This window comes from Pinus tabuliformis, chromosome 5_2, assembly GCF_031772625.1.
Source record: "Pinus tabuliformis cultivar Carrire ecotype Pingquan chromosome 5_2, CPIR1, whole genome shotgun sequence".
Taxonomy (NCBI): Eukaryota; Viridiplantae; Streptophyta; class Pinopsida; order Pinales; family Pinaceae; genus Pinus; species Pinus tabuliformis.
The window spans coordinates 968,560,470-968,577,531 of NC_142306.1; the positions used below are offsets into that span (position 1 = coordinate 968,560,470).

At 37.5% G+C, this 17,062-nt stretch overlaps 1 protein-coding gene across 1 annotated transcript; it reads left to right on the plus strand.

Moving 5' to 3' along the window:
• The first annotated feature begins 3,330 nt into the window (after positions 1 to 3,330).
• Positions 3,331 to 7,444, plus strand: LOC149162521 (uncharacterized). The gene is made up of 2 exons (XM_089437308.1): positions 3,331 to 6,490; positions 6,594 to 7,444. The coding sequence occupies exons 1-2, from the start codon at positions 3,451 to 3,453 to the stop codon at positions 6,980 to 6,982; spliced, it is 3,429 nt and encodes a 1,142-aa protein (XP_089293434.1). The 5' UTR covers positions 3,331 to 3,450; the 3' UTR covers positions 6,983 to 7,444.
• Positions 7,445 to 17,062: the final 9,618 nt, after the last annotated feature.

Below are 17,062 nucleotides of genomic sequence, written 5' to 3' on the forward strand. Positions count from 1 at the left end.
TGCCATAACTTATGATATTATAGCAAATTAAGTAACCAACTATGAGTTCTTGGTTAGAATATACCTTTGGCCCATTCAACATCCTAAAGGAATGGCTACTATTCTTATCTCTTCTTATGATTTTCTAAAAGTCAAATGGTATTGGTATTATTACTTAGATAAGTGAAGGCTAATGTAAGTGAAGATTGCTAGATTACTCTCTATACATTCACAAGGTGAAATGAACATAGCAGTAATGATCATAGTGATAAAGAATTACAAAACTCACAACCATATTGTTGATTATTGTTGATATAAATTATCTTTTGTTTATAGATGCATTAAAAGAATTACATATACAGTTTGTAGCTTAACCAAAGAGAAACTTTAAATGTGCACATGTGAGAGAAAGAAGAAGAAGAGCATAAGAAGACAAGAAGACAAGAGCTTGATAACGGAGTTCGTCCCTCCTGGACTACATCTCCGGCCCTGCTCGATCAATGGGGAGGCCTTCATTCATTAAAAATGGCATCAAAAGAAGTTACATTCATCAGTTACAAAAATGGAGCATTATACCTCCATGCTGAAAATTTCCCGAAAATTGGAGAGCTCCGTTGCAGAAACTGACACCACCGTTGGATTCCTGTCGCCGAGAGATGCAAAATCGATATAAAACTTGCCCAATTCTGAAACTAAACCAAAATCACCCTCCTGCAAAAATTCAACCAAGCATAGTTCCCCGTGTTCTCTGAACGCTCAGGTTTCCATTACCTCTGTCTTGATTTCCATGCCTGGGCTGCTCTCCCCCTCATGCTGACAAAAATCTAATGTTTAAATAATAATATGGCAGACTTACCATTGGTTGTTATGGTTTATTTTTACACCATATAAATTTACCCCAACCGTATAGTTTTTTTAAACAACCATATATATTTTTAAATCATCGTTGCGGGGTGGGCCCGTACTTCACAGGACCGCACCCATCCCCATCCAACAACCATTATACGAATGCATTAACTGCCACTAAAACGTGTATGTGCATGTACATGTTTTGGGTGGGGGGACCACCACGTGGCCGCCTACCCAAGCCATGCCCGTATCAAGGGCTGCTGCAGCCAACGGCTCATACCATTTGCGTAATATGTGTAACCATATAGTATCTCCCCACTATATACGTTGGTTATAATATATAGTTTATAACCATACTCCACCATATATTCTTTGCTTGGTTTAACTATATACCATAACAACCTTCCACATGGGTTGTTTGTTTTAACCATATATTCGTTACCCATTATATCCATGCCATGCCGTTTTTTTGGATTATATATATGGTTTTGTTTATTAAAGTTTGTTTAATAATATATGGGTTTTGTTATATATATTTGGATTTTGGGGTATATTAAAATTTGGGTGTTGTTATATAGTTAATTTAATAACTATATAAAAATTATTGTTATAACCAAAATGTTGTTTGTTGCTTGTGCAGGTTTAGGAGGCCACTGGAGGGATGCTAAGTGTCAAGACTTGAGGGCTGCCATGTGGGTCCCACGTGTTGGCTGGGATGCCATGTGGCGCACTGTGGGCCCCATTTTTCTTTGCCATACCAAAATGTCATTTGTTGCTTGTGCAGGTTTAGGAGGCCACTAGAGGGATGCCAAGTGTCAAGACTTGAGGGGCTGCCATGTGGGTCCCACATGCTGATTGGGATGCCATGTGGCACACTGTAGGCCCCATTTTTCCTCTGCCATACTAATCTTTGAAGAGCTTTATCTTTTGCATACAAGCTCAGATTGACGAATCGTTCACGCCATCGCGATTAGGAAGACGAGCTCTTTCAAATGATGCCACCAATTTCTCCTTTCTTCCATTTTGAATTTCGAGCCTTATCCATCTCCTTGATGTCTGGAGATCCTCCTGGATCAACTGTAATTAAAAATAATCTAAACAAAATATAAAATGGAATCCTAGATTACTATACTAAAATAGAAACACCTCTATAGGTAAAAGTTAGAATGTTAAACAAAATTTACTTATAGTAAAAATAAATAAATAGTAAACCATCCCAAACTAATTTGATATTAAACTCTTGTTCCTTTTATGACACTAAAACATTGTAAAACAAAAACTCCATCAATTGCATGATAATGAGATTCTACTCTAATGAGAATCCACATTGAAGATACTACAAACTCATTACCTCAACTTTGCAATAAAGATAATGTTTACTTCCCCAAATTACTTAGTAGATTGGTTATTTGGCAATATGCCACTTAATTGTGGAGAAAGTTACAAGTAAAGCAAATGCATAGACCCAAATGTTTCTTTATGGAGAATATATGTGAGGTATAACCTTATGTTTTTTTATTAGTTATGTTGATAGACTTTTTCTATATTAAAAATTGGTATGTTAATCTTCTTATTAATCTATATTTCTACTCTTTTATATGAGGGGATCAATAACCAAGTATGGAACAACTAAGTATGGGATAGTAAAACAATAATTTAAATTAACAAATTAAAGATAGTAATAACAAAAGAAATTAATGTTGGTCTTAATTACAATACATCAATTTACACCTTAATCTTATATAACTTTATATAGAGATATAAAGTAACCAAAAGTAAAAAAGGATAATTTAGCTTTTATTACAAGGAAGAAATGTAATGAGTAAAAAAATATAATTTACTTTTTACTACAATGAAGAAATATAAATTTTTTAAATAATATTATTAATATTACAATATGTGTAATTCTTTCTACTTTCCATTTACCTGTGATATTTAAAACAAAATTATATCTGTGTCAATTTTTTTTTCACTTTCAACCATAAGTAAAATATTTCAATGTCTATATTAAATAACATAATTTTATAGATATTTTATATAGAGAAAAATAAAGTAATTTAAATTGATTTTTTTTTTTTTTTTTTATATTTTCAATTTAGTGAGAAAAATTAAGAAATTTTTTATTTTATGAATAGTTATTTTTTAATCCAATGTATAAGAATATTGTAATTTATTCAATATTTAATATAAGTGTGATGTCTAACATTTTAGAAAATATTAATAATAAAAAAAATTAAATATATATATATTCAAAAAAATGAAAAAAAGGCATACTTTAACATTTTAATTTCTTTCCTTTTTAAAACTCAAACGACCATTAGTTGACCATTTGATGAAAGATAACACCACATCATTAATTTCTTTTCAAAACTCTAATGACCATCAGTTGGTCATTTGATCAAAAGATAACACCATCTGCTAGTTGAGCTGGACGCCCTGAGTCACCCACATTGATTGAGTCAACCAAAACGGAAAATCCACGAAAATTACGCGCCACAGACACGATTATCAAATCTACTTAATATCCACACTCCCATCATTGAGCAAGACGCGGATAAATCCCCAAGCAAGAGAAATTAAATCTAATTCCTTAATTCTATCGATCTCCGATCTGAAGAGCCGATGGCAACTTCCAGGGATTTCATCCTCAGCACCATGCTAATGCTCATCTTTGTTTGTGCAAACGGCCATCTGATTGATCATTATGAGAAAAGTCGGGAAGGAATACAGGTCGATATAGAAGCCCTGCAAGCATTCAAAAGCTCTGTCACACATGATCCTTCCCAGGCCGTGGCGAACTGGGATGTTGCCAATCATGTCTGCAATTGGACTGGTGTCACCTGCCACCTTCTGAAACTGCGCGTATCTGGGCTAAATCTATACAACATGAGCCTTCAAGGGACTATACCTCCACATTTGGGTAATGTCTCGTTTCTTGGCGTGTTGAATCTCGCTTATAACAGTTTCTCTGGTGCAATCCCGAACGAATTGGGCAAGTTGGGTCGCTTAAAGCGTCTGTTACTTAATAAGAATGACTTGAATTTGGCCATTCCAGAGGCTTTGAAAGATTGCACTGCTCTCAGGCTGCTTAATCTGTCCTCCAATTATTTGACAGGGAGTATTCCAAGTGGTCTCGGCCAATTACAAAACCTGCGAAATCTATCACTGTACGGGAACAGATTGACAGGAAAAGTGCCTGAATCCTTGGCGAATAGTTCTGCACTGGAGATTCTGGATCTAGGAAATAACTTCCTTTCTGGAACTATCCCCTCTCAGATTGGCTTGCTGACTAGAATTAATACTCTGTCTCTTCGAGAAAACCAGCTCAGTGGAGGAATCCCACCTTCTCTGCTTAATTGTACGGAGTTGCGATTCTTATACTTACGGGGCAACAGACTTGCTGGTGAAATCCCGTGGGAGATAGGAACCAAGCTCTCCAATTTAGAGACCATTTCTCTGTACGGGAACAGATTGACAGGAAAAGTGCCCGAATCCTTTGGAAATTGTTCTGCGCTGGAGACTCTGGATTTGGGAAATAACTTTCTCAGTGGCCCTATCCCCTCTCAGCTTGGCTTGCTCGCTAGACTACAAAACCTGTCTCTTCAGGAAAACCAACTCAATGGGGGAATCCCACATTCACTGCTTAATTGCACGGAGTTACGCATAATAGATTTGTGTGTGAACAATCTCAGTGGAGAAATCCCGTCGGAGATAGGCACAAGGCTCACAAATTTGAAGGCCCTACTGGTCTGGGGAGACGGATTAAACGGTACTATTCCGAGATCTTTAGGAAATTGTTCTCAGCTTTTACGGCTGGCATTCTCTCACAATTTCTTCACAGGAGGCATACCTCAGGAATTTGGTAAGCTTCGGCTTCTAAGGAATCTCTTTCTTGAGGATAATCACTTGGTTAGTGCGGAAACTATTCCCATATTTGAAACGCTTGCTAACTGCACCAATCTGCAAATACTCACTCTTCAGAAGAATGATCTTAAGGGCAACTTGCCTGGAAGCATAGGCCGGTTTTCTCAATTGCGTTCTCTCACTTTGGGTGAGAATCGTTTCACTGGTAAGATACCCCACGAGATTAGCAACCTCACCGGTTTGCTTCTGTTAAGTCTAGAAGACAATTTGCTCTCTGGAGAAATTCCTTCTACACTAGGAGGCATGTCTACTCTTCAGCTGCTACATCTATCCGGGAACAACTTGGAAGGTAATATTCCCTATCAATTCAGTCGATTGAAAGCTCTATTTGAACTATACCTTTCCAGAAACGAGTTCACTGGAGAAATTCATGACGTTTTCGCAAGTTTGCGGCAGCTAAGAAGATTAGATCTCAGCTACAACAAATTCAGTGGTAAAATACCGGACAGTATTGGGGGTTGTTCCAGTCTCGAGCTTCTGGACCTCAGTCACAACCAGCTAAGCGGCGTGATGCCACCGAAAGTGGCTAACCTTCATAACCTACAGTTCTACATTAATGTCTCACATAATGCACTCACAGGAAAGCTGCCTGCCGAACTGGGAGGAATGCAAATGGTTCAAGCAATTGATCTCTCCGCCAATAATTTTACGGGGAGCATACCCGGCCAGTTAGTGAATTGTGCTGGAGTTGGATACCTTAATCTTTCTCACAATTTGTTGGAAGGCACGATTCCGACATTAATAGGTCAACTTGCAGACCTTCAAGATATGGATCTCTCTTTCAATCAGCTTTCTGGCCCCCTGCCTAGCTCTATAGAGAAACTGGGGAAGCTTAGGCACTTGAATTTGTCCTACAATAAGTTGGTAGGAGAAATACCATCCTCTGGAGCTTTCAGAAAACTTAATTTTACATCATTCTTAGGAAACGCTGCACTCTGTGGCAGATGGATAAAGATGCCCCCTTGTAAATTCCATCATGATTCCAAGAGAAGGATAGTTATCGTGGCCACTTCGGTTGGCTTAACTTTGCTATGTGTATCTTGTCTACTCTTAATAGTTGTGATATGTTTTCGTAATAGAAAGCCTGCATTATTGGAAACTATTTCGGCGAGAGTAGGGACGATGCTCAGGAGCCAACTCCGCGAGACGAAGATTATAAGTGAGGAAGAGGTTAAGATAGCAACTAATGGTTTCAGCCCGGATAACCTAGTGGGACGTGGCGGCCATGGGTCAGTGTATAGGGGCGTAATAGACAATGGCACAATCGTTGCAGTCAAAGTTATACACGCGGCCACATCTGGAGGTGCATACAAGAGACTTATAAAAGAATGCAAGACGTTGGGCAGAGTCCGACATCGGAATCTGGTGAGAATGGTGGGCGTATGCTCAAGTTTTCACGTCAAATCTTTGATTATGGAGTTCATGTCCCAGGGAAGCCTGGATAAGCACTTGTATTGTAGGGAAAATAATTGCAGGTTGAGTCTAAAAAGACGGCTGAGCATTCTCAAGGACGTGGCTCATGGAATGGCATATCTTCACCATAACTGCTCTCCCGCTATTGTTCATAGCGATCTAAAACCTTCCAACGTTTTATTGGATGAGACGATGACGGCCCATGTTGGAGATTTTGGTATTTCACGCCTCATGACATCTGCAGAAGGGCAGGACGATTCAACAGCAGCAACCTCAGTGGACACCTCAAGTCTTGTGATAGGATCTGTTGGTTACATTGCACCAGGTAAATACTGATACACTTGATTGATCGATCCATATTGTTTTTTATATAAATTGACTGCAGGATATTGGCACTAATAAAAGCTTTTTATATAAATTGACTGCAGAATATGGTATAGGAGGGCGCCCGTCCATGAAAGGGGACGTATACAGCTATGGCATCTTGGTGTTGGAAACGATCACGGGAAAGAAGCCGACAGACCCACTGTTCTCAGAAGAAGGGAAATCAGATTCGACATTGCAGAGTTGGGTTGGCGATGCATTCCCCGACAGATTGTTGGAGGTGATTGACGGGAATTTGGTGGAGGAGATTATGAAGGAAGAAGGCGACCAAGAGGAGGAATCACATAATGGGATTATGGGACATGGGATTGCTGTGTGGTTGGCGAGCATAGGTGTGATGTGTAGCAAAGGGGCTCCCCATGAACGACCGACCCTTCGAGAGGTTGAAGCATCGCTGGAGCAGCTGGTCGCTCAGATCCATGAAGGGTTTTGAAAATGGGTAGAAAGGCCGTGAACAGGTGACGTACCAAACTGTTTCAATAATTTTAGATTACAGTGTATGAATAATGCATTCCATGAGCATCGACTTCAAATATATTTCTTTGTGTGTGCCATCTGCCTTCGATAAGGAAAAAGGGAATATCCATCTTTCCCATTAGAAAATTTCCTAGGGATGGATAGTAGACGGATAGTAATAATTATTGGATATGATACTTTCCTGGTAGTTGACAGTAATAAGTATCTAATAGTGTTGAGTAAAAGCATAGTTTTGTTTTAGAACAACTCTCTAAATTGTTTGAACGAGTGCTAAAATGCTAAGTAAGTACATCTCATGGTTTGGACGATTGCCAAAATGCCCTGTAAATATATCATTTCGTTTTCTTTATTATGTGTATATAAAAATTTGTTATCATCACGTTTCGTTGTTGTTTAATATATTATTATTTAGTGGAAATTACATATGGGTTTTGACATTTTTCTATAATTGATGGTGGGGCCATTTGTTTCTTATTAACTTTCATATAATTTATAAGTGGTAAATTGGGGGTGTAATCTATATATATATATTTTATTATTAATTTTACATTGATTTATAATTTGTATGATAATATTATTGGTAGTTTTACTCGTTTAATGTTGTAATTGATGATTATCATGATGTTTTGGATATTTATAAATGAGGCACTAAATGGTATTTTGTTTAATTGATATTCTATCTATTAAACATTAGAATATTATGTATTCATTGTAAATAATATGTATATTGATGTATTATAGATATTTTTGTTTTATTCTTCAAAACAATGTATTTTTCTATACTCAAGGAGCTCCCATATTTGCATTCTTAATGTCTGCTAACATTTGGTGGGAGCGAAGATGACTTGTGCCATTACCTTGTTGGTATATTATTTGCAAGTTTACAACACTGATGAATGTTTTCCATAAGTTCTCACTTTATGTTTCATCTCACTTTATGTTTCATCTAATTATGATAGTTTTTCCATAATAGGTCGTAGTTGACCTAGGGCTTCCATGAAAATTATAGAGTGACAACTAAATATGAAAGTGATATTTTATGAGAAAGACTCACCCAAGTAGCTCTCAATTTAGAAAAAAAAATCAAGTACTATAATGCTAATTCCATTCATGAAAATGCAATGCATATGTTTCATTTATTTTGGGAATATTTCCAATTATTCTCCCTATAAAGAGTGCATTTTTTCCCATCTATATATATATATATATATATATATATATATATATATTAGTTGCTTGTATGTTGAATACTACAACTCTTTTTCAAGCTTTGGCATACATCCTTTGAGTTTTTAAGCAAGTAATGTAGTTCATAAGTTATGATTTTATAGTGCACCTTATTCCTAGGTTGATCACTTTTAAAGATTTATTTTCTCCTCGTTGATATTGTTGGAGTAAGCCAATGTTTATATTCTAGTTTTGATCGTGTGGATCTATTCTATTAAATTATTTATAATTGTAAATAAGTATTTATGATGATGGGAGTTGAATCATATGATATTAAATAAATAATCCCATGTGTAAGTCATTTAAATATCTCATCTAGATTCCTTATGTAAAGCACAAGGCCAAGTCCTAACTAGTGAGTGGTTAGGAATCTAATTTCAATAAACATGTTTCATATGTACCATACAACAACACCTTCCATGGTGTAATTTTATACTCTTGACCTGCAAGAAATCGAGAATACCAGAAATATGAAGAAATATAGCCCAAAACAAAGAATTATCACTTGAAATGAGACAATCTGCAAGATATTCTATTATTCATAAGCATATTACAATGTTCACTTGCCTCTTCGAGGCGGGAACTTCCAACAGAGCATAGCTCAATTACAATAAGACTCGATAATATTTCCCTTCTAAGACTATTTATAGCTCGATGACATCCAGAACCCTAACTACTAGTGGTCCCTTCCATAACATGGGTTAATCACTTTATTTATTAACTATGGCCCATTTATAACTAATTGTGGTCCCTTTTCTATAATGTGGGTCAACCACTTACAATTATTATTAATGCTAGCTTTATTGACTCTTTAACTAACTATGAATCTGGCTCAACACCTTGGGCTTATTACATAAATAAAGGGGTTAGGGTTGGACCCTAGCATACCCTCCCTCATCAAAAGAAGCCTTGTCCTCAAGGCTGAAGCTGTGGAAAATACTGAAGAATGGTAGTTGGTTCCTAGGTCTCATCTTCTCGAGAGGTGTCTTTTCATTTGATGAGGAATTCCTTGATCGTGTGACTACGGAGATGTCTTTCACGAGTATTGAGGACCTGTTCTGGTCAGAGCCAAAGTGAGCCTTGCTCATCCAATTCGGGTATACTTATTTGAACCCTGCAATTGTTCCCCACCACTTTCTTGAGGCATGATACATGGAAGACCTGATGGATTTTTGAAGTAGGTGGTAAGGCTAGTTTGTAAGCATTTCTCCTATGCATTGAAGTATCTGATAAGGCCCATAGAATTGTGGTGCTAGTTCCTATCATCCATTTTCTTTGAGAGATGTTTTCTTATATGGTTGGAGTCACAGGAATACCTAATCCCCTTCTTGAAATGAGCACTCAGAATGATGTTGGTTAGCCCGTTGCTTCATTCTGTTCTGAGTGTGATGAGCGATCATGGTGACATGGTTCTGTAGGAGCTGATCAACTGCATGTACTTTAGAACATCCAAGGATATAAGAAACTGGTGAAGGTGGGAGTTGACCATACATTACCTCATATGGCGTCATCTTGTTGGCTTCATGATAGTTAGTATTATACCACCATTCAGCTACAAGTAGCCATTGTACCCATTGATGTTGCTTGTTTAAAGTGAAGCACCTCGGATAGGTCTCCAAACATTTATTAACCACTTCTGTTTGACCATTAGTTTGTGGATGATAGGCGGTACTTAGTTAAGTTGCGTGCCCTATAACTTGAAAAGTTATTGCCAAAATTTGGTGGTGAAAGTGGGGTCTCGATCAGACATAATGGAAGTCAGAATTCCAAGTAGTTTGAAGATCTGGTCCAAGAAAACTTGAGCCACCAATGTTGGGGTAAATGGGTGTGGTAGAGCACAAAAATGGGCATATTTGGAAAGCATGGCAACAACCACCATGATGACGGATTTGTTTCCTGACTTGTGGAGACCAGTGATAAAATTCATCTAAACATCTATTGAGATAGAAGAAGGACATGAAAATGGTTGTAAGGTTCCCGGTCACTTGATTGTTTCCCATTTGTTGCATTGGCACACATCACATTCAAATACAAAAGTAAGAATGTCATTCTTCATGCTCGTCCAAAAGAAAGAATGACGTGCTTGTGCATAATTCTTCTAAAATCCTGAATTTCCTGCATTCATAGATGAGTGAAACTCGTCCAAGATGCGGGTTTTGAGGCTGGAGGCCAGGGATAACACTACTTGATCCTTATAGCAAAGAATATAATCCTTCCAAGAGTAGTCTATTGAGGAATTAAGATCTTCTATAAGTTATTAATGAGTTGGGACAGAGAGGGGTGGGCAAACCATTCATTGTGGGCCTCTTCAATCCAATATGGTATGGGTAGAGAGAGTGATAGAAGGGTGCTCTCATCCTCAAATTGGCACGATAAGGCATTAACCACTACATTGTCATGCCCCTTCTTATATATTATCTCATAATCATATCCCAGTGTTTTGGAAAACCATTTATTTTGTTGTGGCGCTAATAGAAGTTGCTCTAGAAAATATTTTATGCTATCATGGTTTGTGCAAATTTGGAAATGTCACCCCAATAAGTATGGTCTCCAGGTGTCTACTTCATGTAAGATGGTCATTATTTCTTTCTCATAATAAGATGGACCCAGATGTTTGCCACTGAATTGTTGACTAAGGGAAGCTAATGTTCTACCTTCCTACATTAGTATGATGACAATACTTATACTTGAAGCATCACATTCAATCACAAAACATTTGGTGAAGTCGAGTAAGGCCAATACTGGAGTGGATCACATGGTCAGTTTGAGAGCGAAGAAGGCCTACTGAGCTGAATTAGTCGAGAGAAATGATTGTTTCTTAAGAAGATTAGTGATGGGTCTGACAGTGCATCCGTAATTGTAGAAAAATTTATGATAGTAACTAGTGAGACCCAAGAATCCCCTCAAACTCTTCAACTTTTTTGGCTAGGGCCAATCTTGCATTTCTTGAATCTTTTCTGGATCAAATCTCACTCATTCATGACCCACAATGTGTCCCAAATATTCTACTTCTTCCACGCTGTTGTGGCCTCAAAATTTTGCTACTAAAACCTAGGGGATAACCACCCGATCTGGACCTTAAGACAACTCCTTTTCCGTTTAAAATGTTGGCTCTGACTGGGGATAATGGGACCAGTTTCCCAGTGTGGGTTTTAAGATGAGAGTGGGTGGTTTATGATTTCTTTGCACTAAAATAATCATAATATAAGTGATCTATTCTACAATGAAATTCCTCTAACTAAGTTATTCTAATATAAACCCGGGTGTTCTTGTGTGATATGCGATCTACAAGGATATCTATTTAGCATGTGATAATAAAGATTGAACACAACTAAACAGAGATGATAACGTAAAAGATAATTCCTTTGACTAAATAGTTAGTCAAAGGAATTTATAAAATATATCACATATATGATGAGTTATATATGAAAATCACGACTTCAGCTAGGCATCATACAAAAGTGCAATTAACACTTAACAAAAACAATAAATCTCACATATAATCCATGAAAGTAAAGTTTTTCCACTAATTATATGTAAATAGAATCAATCATACACGATAATAGTACCATATATTTGAAGTCCTGCTCATTTGACCAATGACATAGATCAACTTCTTTCTTCAAATCAAATTGTTTCCCACGAATACAAAAGTGAATCAACAAAGGAAAGTAGTCTGATATCTAAAAGAAACGATCATGTTCCATGATTTCACCAAAGCATTCACAAACTTACAATAGTGCATTATTTGCAAATGTTTTTGATAAAATTCTGGACCCTTCTTTAAATGCATGAGAAGGGTATAAATACTACTCTAACTAAAAATGTAAAATGGATTATACAAAATTTGAGGAGGTTTCAAACAACCTTCCTCCTAACCAGGGAACTAACTCCAAAAATAAACAAAGGCTAAATAAATGAAACTAAGATGATGACTTGTTGTCTACCAGCTTGTCCTTTAAGTCGCAAATATCGGTCATCGGTTGAATTTGAGGAGGTGGCCCGAAATGAGTCCTGAACTGTTTGGTGAAGATCGCATCGGTGAGCGGTGGAAACATCCTTTGAGTTGTGTGAAGGGAACAGTTGAGAGTCATAATCTAGCTATGTGGCTTAACCAGATACTGCCAATATGACTCCCAGTTGGTCGTGGTCAATTTGGAAATTGCCTCTCTGTGAATTCCCGCCTTCTCTTACTAGTCTTCATACAGAGCAGTTAAATCAGGAATTTCTTTCTTATTGCCTTCCTTAATGAGATTGGTGGCGAACAGGATGTGGTTCACTACTTTGACGATGTTATTTGATACTCCCACTGCCCTTGCGACTACTAGTTCATCCTGTTTGATTTTGGCATCCCAATATGTGAAGAGAATGTCTTTATGAGTTTCTTCAATCCCGGGTAGATTCGCCTTTTGTCCATCTTCTGTTTCCTTCCACTCAATGAACTCAGAGATTCTGGTGTTTAAATCATTGAACTCCGTTCTCTGGTCAATTGCCTTGTCTATCAACTGGTCGCTAGTAGTCAGATAGGGAGTAATATGCGACATCTTTTGGCAGAAATACTCTTGTTGTCTAACCAGAATGGAATTTAATTCCAAGGCCTATTTGATGAACTCCTCAATAGTGGGAACATCCTTGTATCTTTCCATGGACTGCTGCATTTCTTGGAGTTGCATGTTTTTCGCCGATATATTAGCCTTATGGCTAATTTTCAGGACCTCCATGTATTGCTGCAATTGTTTTAGTTGCTCGACCACCTGCCTGTTTGCGCTTGCTTTCTCTACCTCAAGCTCTTGTTCAAGATGTGCAATTCTCTCCTCTTTCTCCCTTAGCAGAGTAGAGACCTTAGTAGCCTTGTCCATAGTGGTCGATGCGTATGCTACCGTGAACTGTGATAGTCTAGTCAAGTTTTCAGCTGGACTGAAAGGAATGTCCTTCCAGACCACGTCCATGGGCTCGTTTCTAGGTGGGAATTCAGGCGCATCTACCCTTCTCCTTTTCCTCTGCCTTCTAACTACAACCTTGTGGAGAGGGCTATAGAACACATCAAGTGGAGGTATTTTAGTCACTCTAAGAATAATCTTCGATGTGGGTAGAGCAGGGATAATTTCAGTATGCTAGGACGTTGTTGCTTGTTCCTCCATAGGTGTAGATTGTTTGTCGGCAGACTTGGGCTCTGTATCCTTTTGAACATGTAGAGGAGTTTTGAATTCCTCTGTTTCTTGGGCATTTGAGGCTTTGGGAGTGCCTTGCAATTTCTGATTAAATTGATCCCACTCCTGCTCCAAACTACTGCCTTTGGTTTTTGAACCGATTTCTGTAGCTGGGGTGATTATCACTTGCTTTTCAGTCGACTTCCTGTTGGACTCAGCTGTGTTGTCGGCATCTTGGGACTTCCCTATGTCTGGTGTCTTCTTAGTGTTTACCTGAGAGTCTATTTGAGAGCTAGGGCCTCCACTCTCAACAGTGACGCTTGGAGTAGTCTTATCCTCGGGTTTTAATAGATGCATTGGGATCACCCGGAGCCTCTCATCTCTGAATTCCCGAAATATTTGAAACTCTTCAGGTTTCATATTCGCTTTTGCCCATTCGAACGCTTTTTCGAAGGATACGGCTCACTGTAACAAATCCTCAAAATGATTATCATCATGATTGTATGGCTTGAGTTTAACTCCAATAGTGACATTGTATGCCACTTTGTTTGGATCAAATTGCCTCTTAGGCAATGTATGAAGCCTGAGGGCTTCCATATGTGCTGATTCCTTAGTGGCATGAACAAAATTGGCTAAAGCAAAAGAACCGCATTTGACAGGGAAAATGGGCCATAATGACTTCTTGTCGTCTTTTAGAACTTTAGTCAGGCCCTTTCCCACAGTTTGGTAGGAAATATATCTTGCTAATAACTTATTAGAAACATATAGAGGAAGGACATGTGGATCAGCTGTGCTACCAAAAACCCTAACATAGTTGAACCACTCTTCAATAAAATACTTGCCAACAATAGCAGGTCTGCGGCAACTTCTTGGGAAAACCTGGGGGCTTTTTATTGAAAATCATTTGATATAGGGGCGACACAACAACATGGAATATCTTATAGAAGAGAGGTATGTAATGTGACTCCAATATTTGTTTATGACTGAGATGGATGGGGTAAGGATCTTGTAAGGTCCATTTCCAACCCATGGTTGGAAATGTTGTGCAAAAACAAATAGCATCCATAATGTGGGCACTAAAATAGAAGGGAGGGAGGTTATCTGAGAAGGAGGCTTTCTTCTGTCAATATTCGGTAGTGGTGGCTAGGTTTTCAGATAGGATGAAATGCCAATTCATGATATGGGAATTAACATAGGCTTCAATCAGAGGAATCCATTCAATTGAAAACTTAGTATTGATGGGTAGCCCATACAATCTACATAACATGGTTGCTGAATAGTGGTAGGGGTTTGCCAAAGAGGCTATAGCATACATACCCAATTTTCCATACCCAAATTTGTTGTCCAACACCCTCCAACCCTGAATTAGCTTGAAAGGGTTTGGATTCTTCTTTGTGAAGTTAGCCACAAATGTACCGTCATAGATATCCTAGGGATCAGGTATGTGGTACATCTTCTTCAGATCCTTAGCTCTGAACGACCCAATGAGCTCCATCTTTTGAATTCTTGAACTACCTATCTTCAATTATAAGGTTTTCAATCACCCACCTGATCATATCTGTATAGGGGAGGATTTTAGCCCTTGCTCCTATCCTATGAAGGAATGAACAGGAAGCATCTCTACATTGGAGTTTTGAAGGCCTTTTGGAATCATTTGTTGCTCTCGTAACAGTGATTTTAGGATGCTCGTCCTCCAGCCTATTGTAAATTACTTCCCAAGCCATTGCACCTACGGCAACGTCACAAACTGTATCAGCAAAGATGGGAGCAATCTCTGTAAACTTAGCTTCAACAATGGTCTGCTTGCTCTGTTTCTGCATCACCTTTCTATGGGACATGTTTTTTGTTGCGTTCCCAAGATAGACAAGATATATCAGCGCAAACGCTATCTAGCAATTAAGATTGGAAACTTCTGTGAAATGACTTTGGATCGTGAGAAATTTTTTAATGAGATACTCGATTATAACTACCCATAACCAGAAAAATGATTATCCTTCCTCGGGCCGCTAAATATTTAATAAACTGTCAACTCGTTTGTTTTAGCATTTAAAACGTAATTATTCCACATGTTTTACCGGACTTAATCGTGCATCGTGATCTTAAACATGATACAATATAGCATTACTAGATGAGTAAAGCGAAATGCGATTGCAAGATCGCAATATTGCATTTTGCAAATCGTTTATGGTTGTTCTAATGGCATGGTCAAGTTTTTGTGAACTATGCGAAGTGCAAAATGTGATTGCGAAATGGCAGGTGATGTTCTCGCAGTGGGAGACTTAATCACATATTGCACTTTTGTAAAGGTCTTTTAACATGGTCATGTGGAAAAGTGTGATTTGCGATTTGCGATATGGATTTCATCCTTAGTTAGTTTTGCAAGGTTTTGCTAGGAATTTTCTTAGATTTAGGGTTTTATTATCCTAAGTCTAAAAATTTAAAAAGGGCCCCCATTTACAATTCTAAGCCTAGCTATTGTTTGTTATAAATGGCGGGGTTCTTTCGTAGTACAACAATTAGCAATTCACTTGGGAGAACCAGTTATCTCTGAGTAGTCTTTTGAAATTTCTAATTTTTTTTTCAAAGTAATTAGGGTTATAAGAATAATGATTACATGAGTTATAAAGTGAACAATATGTCTCTGGAATCATGATTAATTGCTCATCTTATTTTCTTAATTACTTTATTCTTGTAATGATAGAAGTATAAACATTTGCATAAGCCAATAAAGTTTAAAGAAATATAGTAGGTGTCTTTTGCATATTAGTTTTTTGTAGTTTACTCATTTATCACAGATAGAGCCTCTGCTGCCAGTAGGCGTTCATAGCCTTGACATGGTTATCTTTTAACCAACAATGATTCATTATCCCATCTGTATGAATTTTCAAATTTCAAAATGATATTCACTTGGACCTTGTCCTCTTTTTCCTTTTTTGAATGTAATTTTTCTCTTTTTGGTTTCTTAAAAGACATTGTCTAGGCATGGTAACCTACTAATGACAATTCCATTCACTGGTTGTAACTAAACTAAACAAGCTGGCTCTTGATGAGACCCCTTGTCTTATGATCGGGGAGACCAATAGCTATTACCATGTTTGGTATGAAGTATTGGTAATACCAGTTTAGTCACTTCCCTATGAACATGGTAAACAAGCTCCTAATGAGACATTTTATCTTTTAAGTTTTTTTATATTTTAGAATTACACTCTGAAAAAGGAAAATTTTAACATATGGGGTGGATCATTGGCTCTTTTGAGAGTTTTGGGTGATAATGATAGAGTTTTTTAAGATGCTGATCTACACAAATCTTTACTAGGTTAAAGATTCTTTTCTAGACTGATAACAAAATCTTCATATTCTATAAAGCTAAGAGTTTGTTCGTAAAATAAATGTTTTTAAGCAAGGTCAGGTTTTTCCAAAGAAATCAAGTTTACTTTAGTACTAAAAAGTCCTAATTATTCCTTTTAACTCTTACTTTCTTATAAAAGCGAAAATAATAGAAATGTTACCAAAGATTTTATTTTGAAAAACCAAAAGTAAACATTATTTGACCATTATTTTCCTAGAAAGCAATTTGTTACAAAATTGGAAGAGGCTATCTCCTAGGAGAAGTACTTTTTCAAAATTTTCCCATTGATGGGCAAAGAATCCTTCTTACC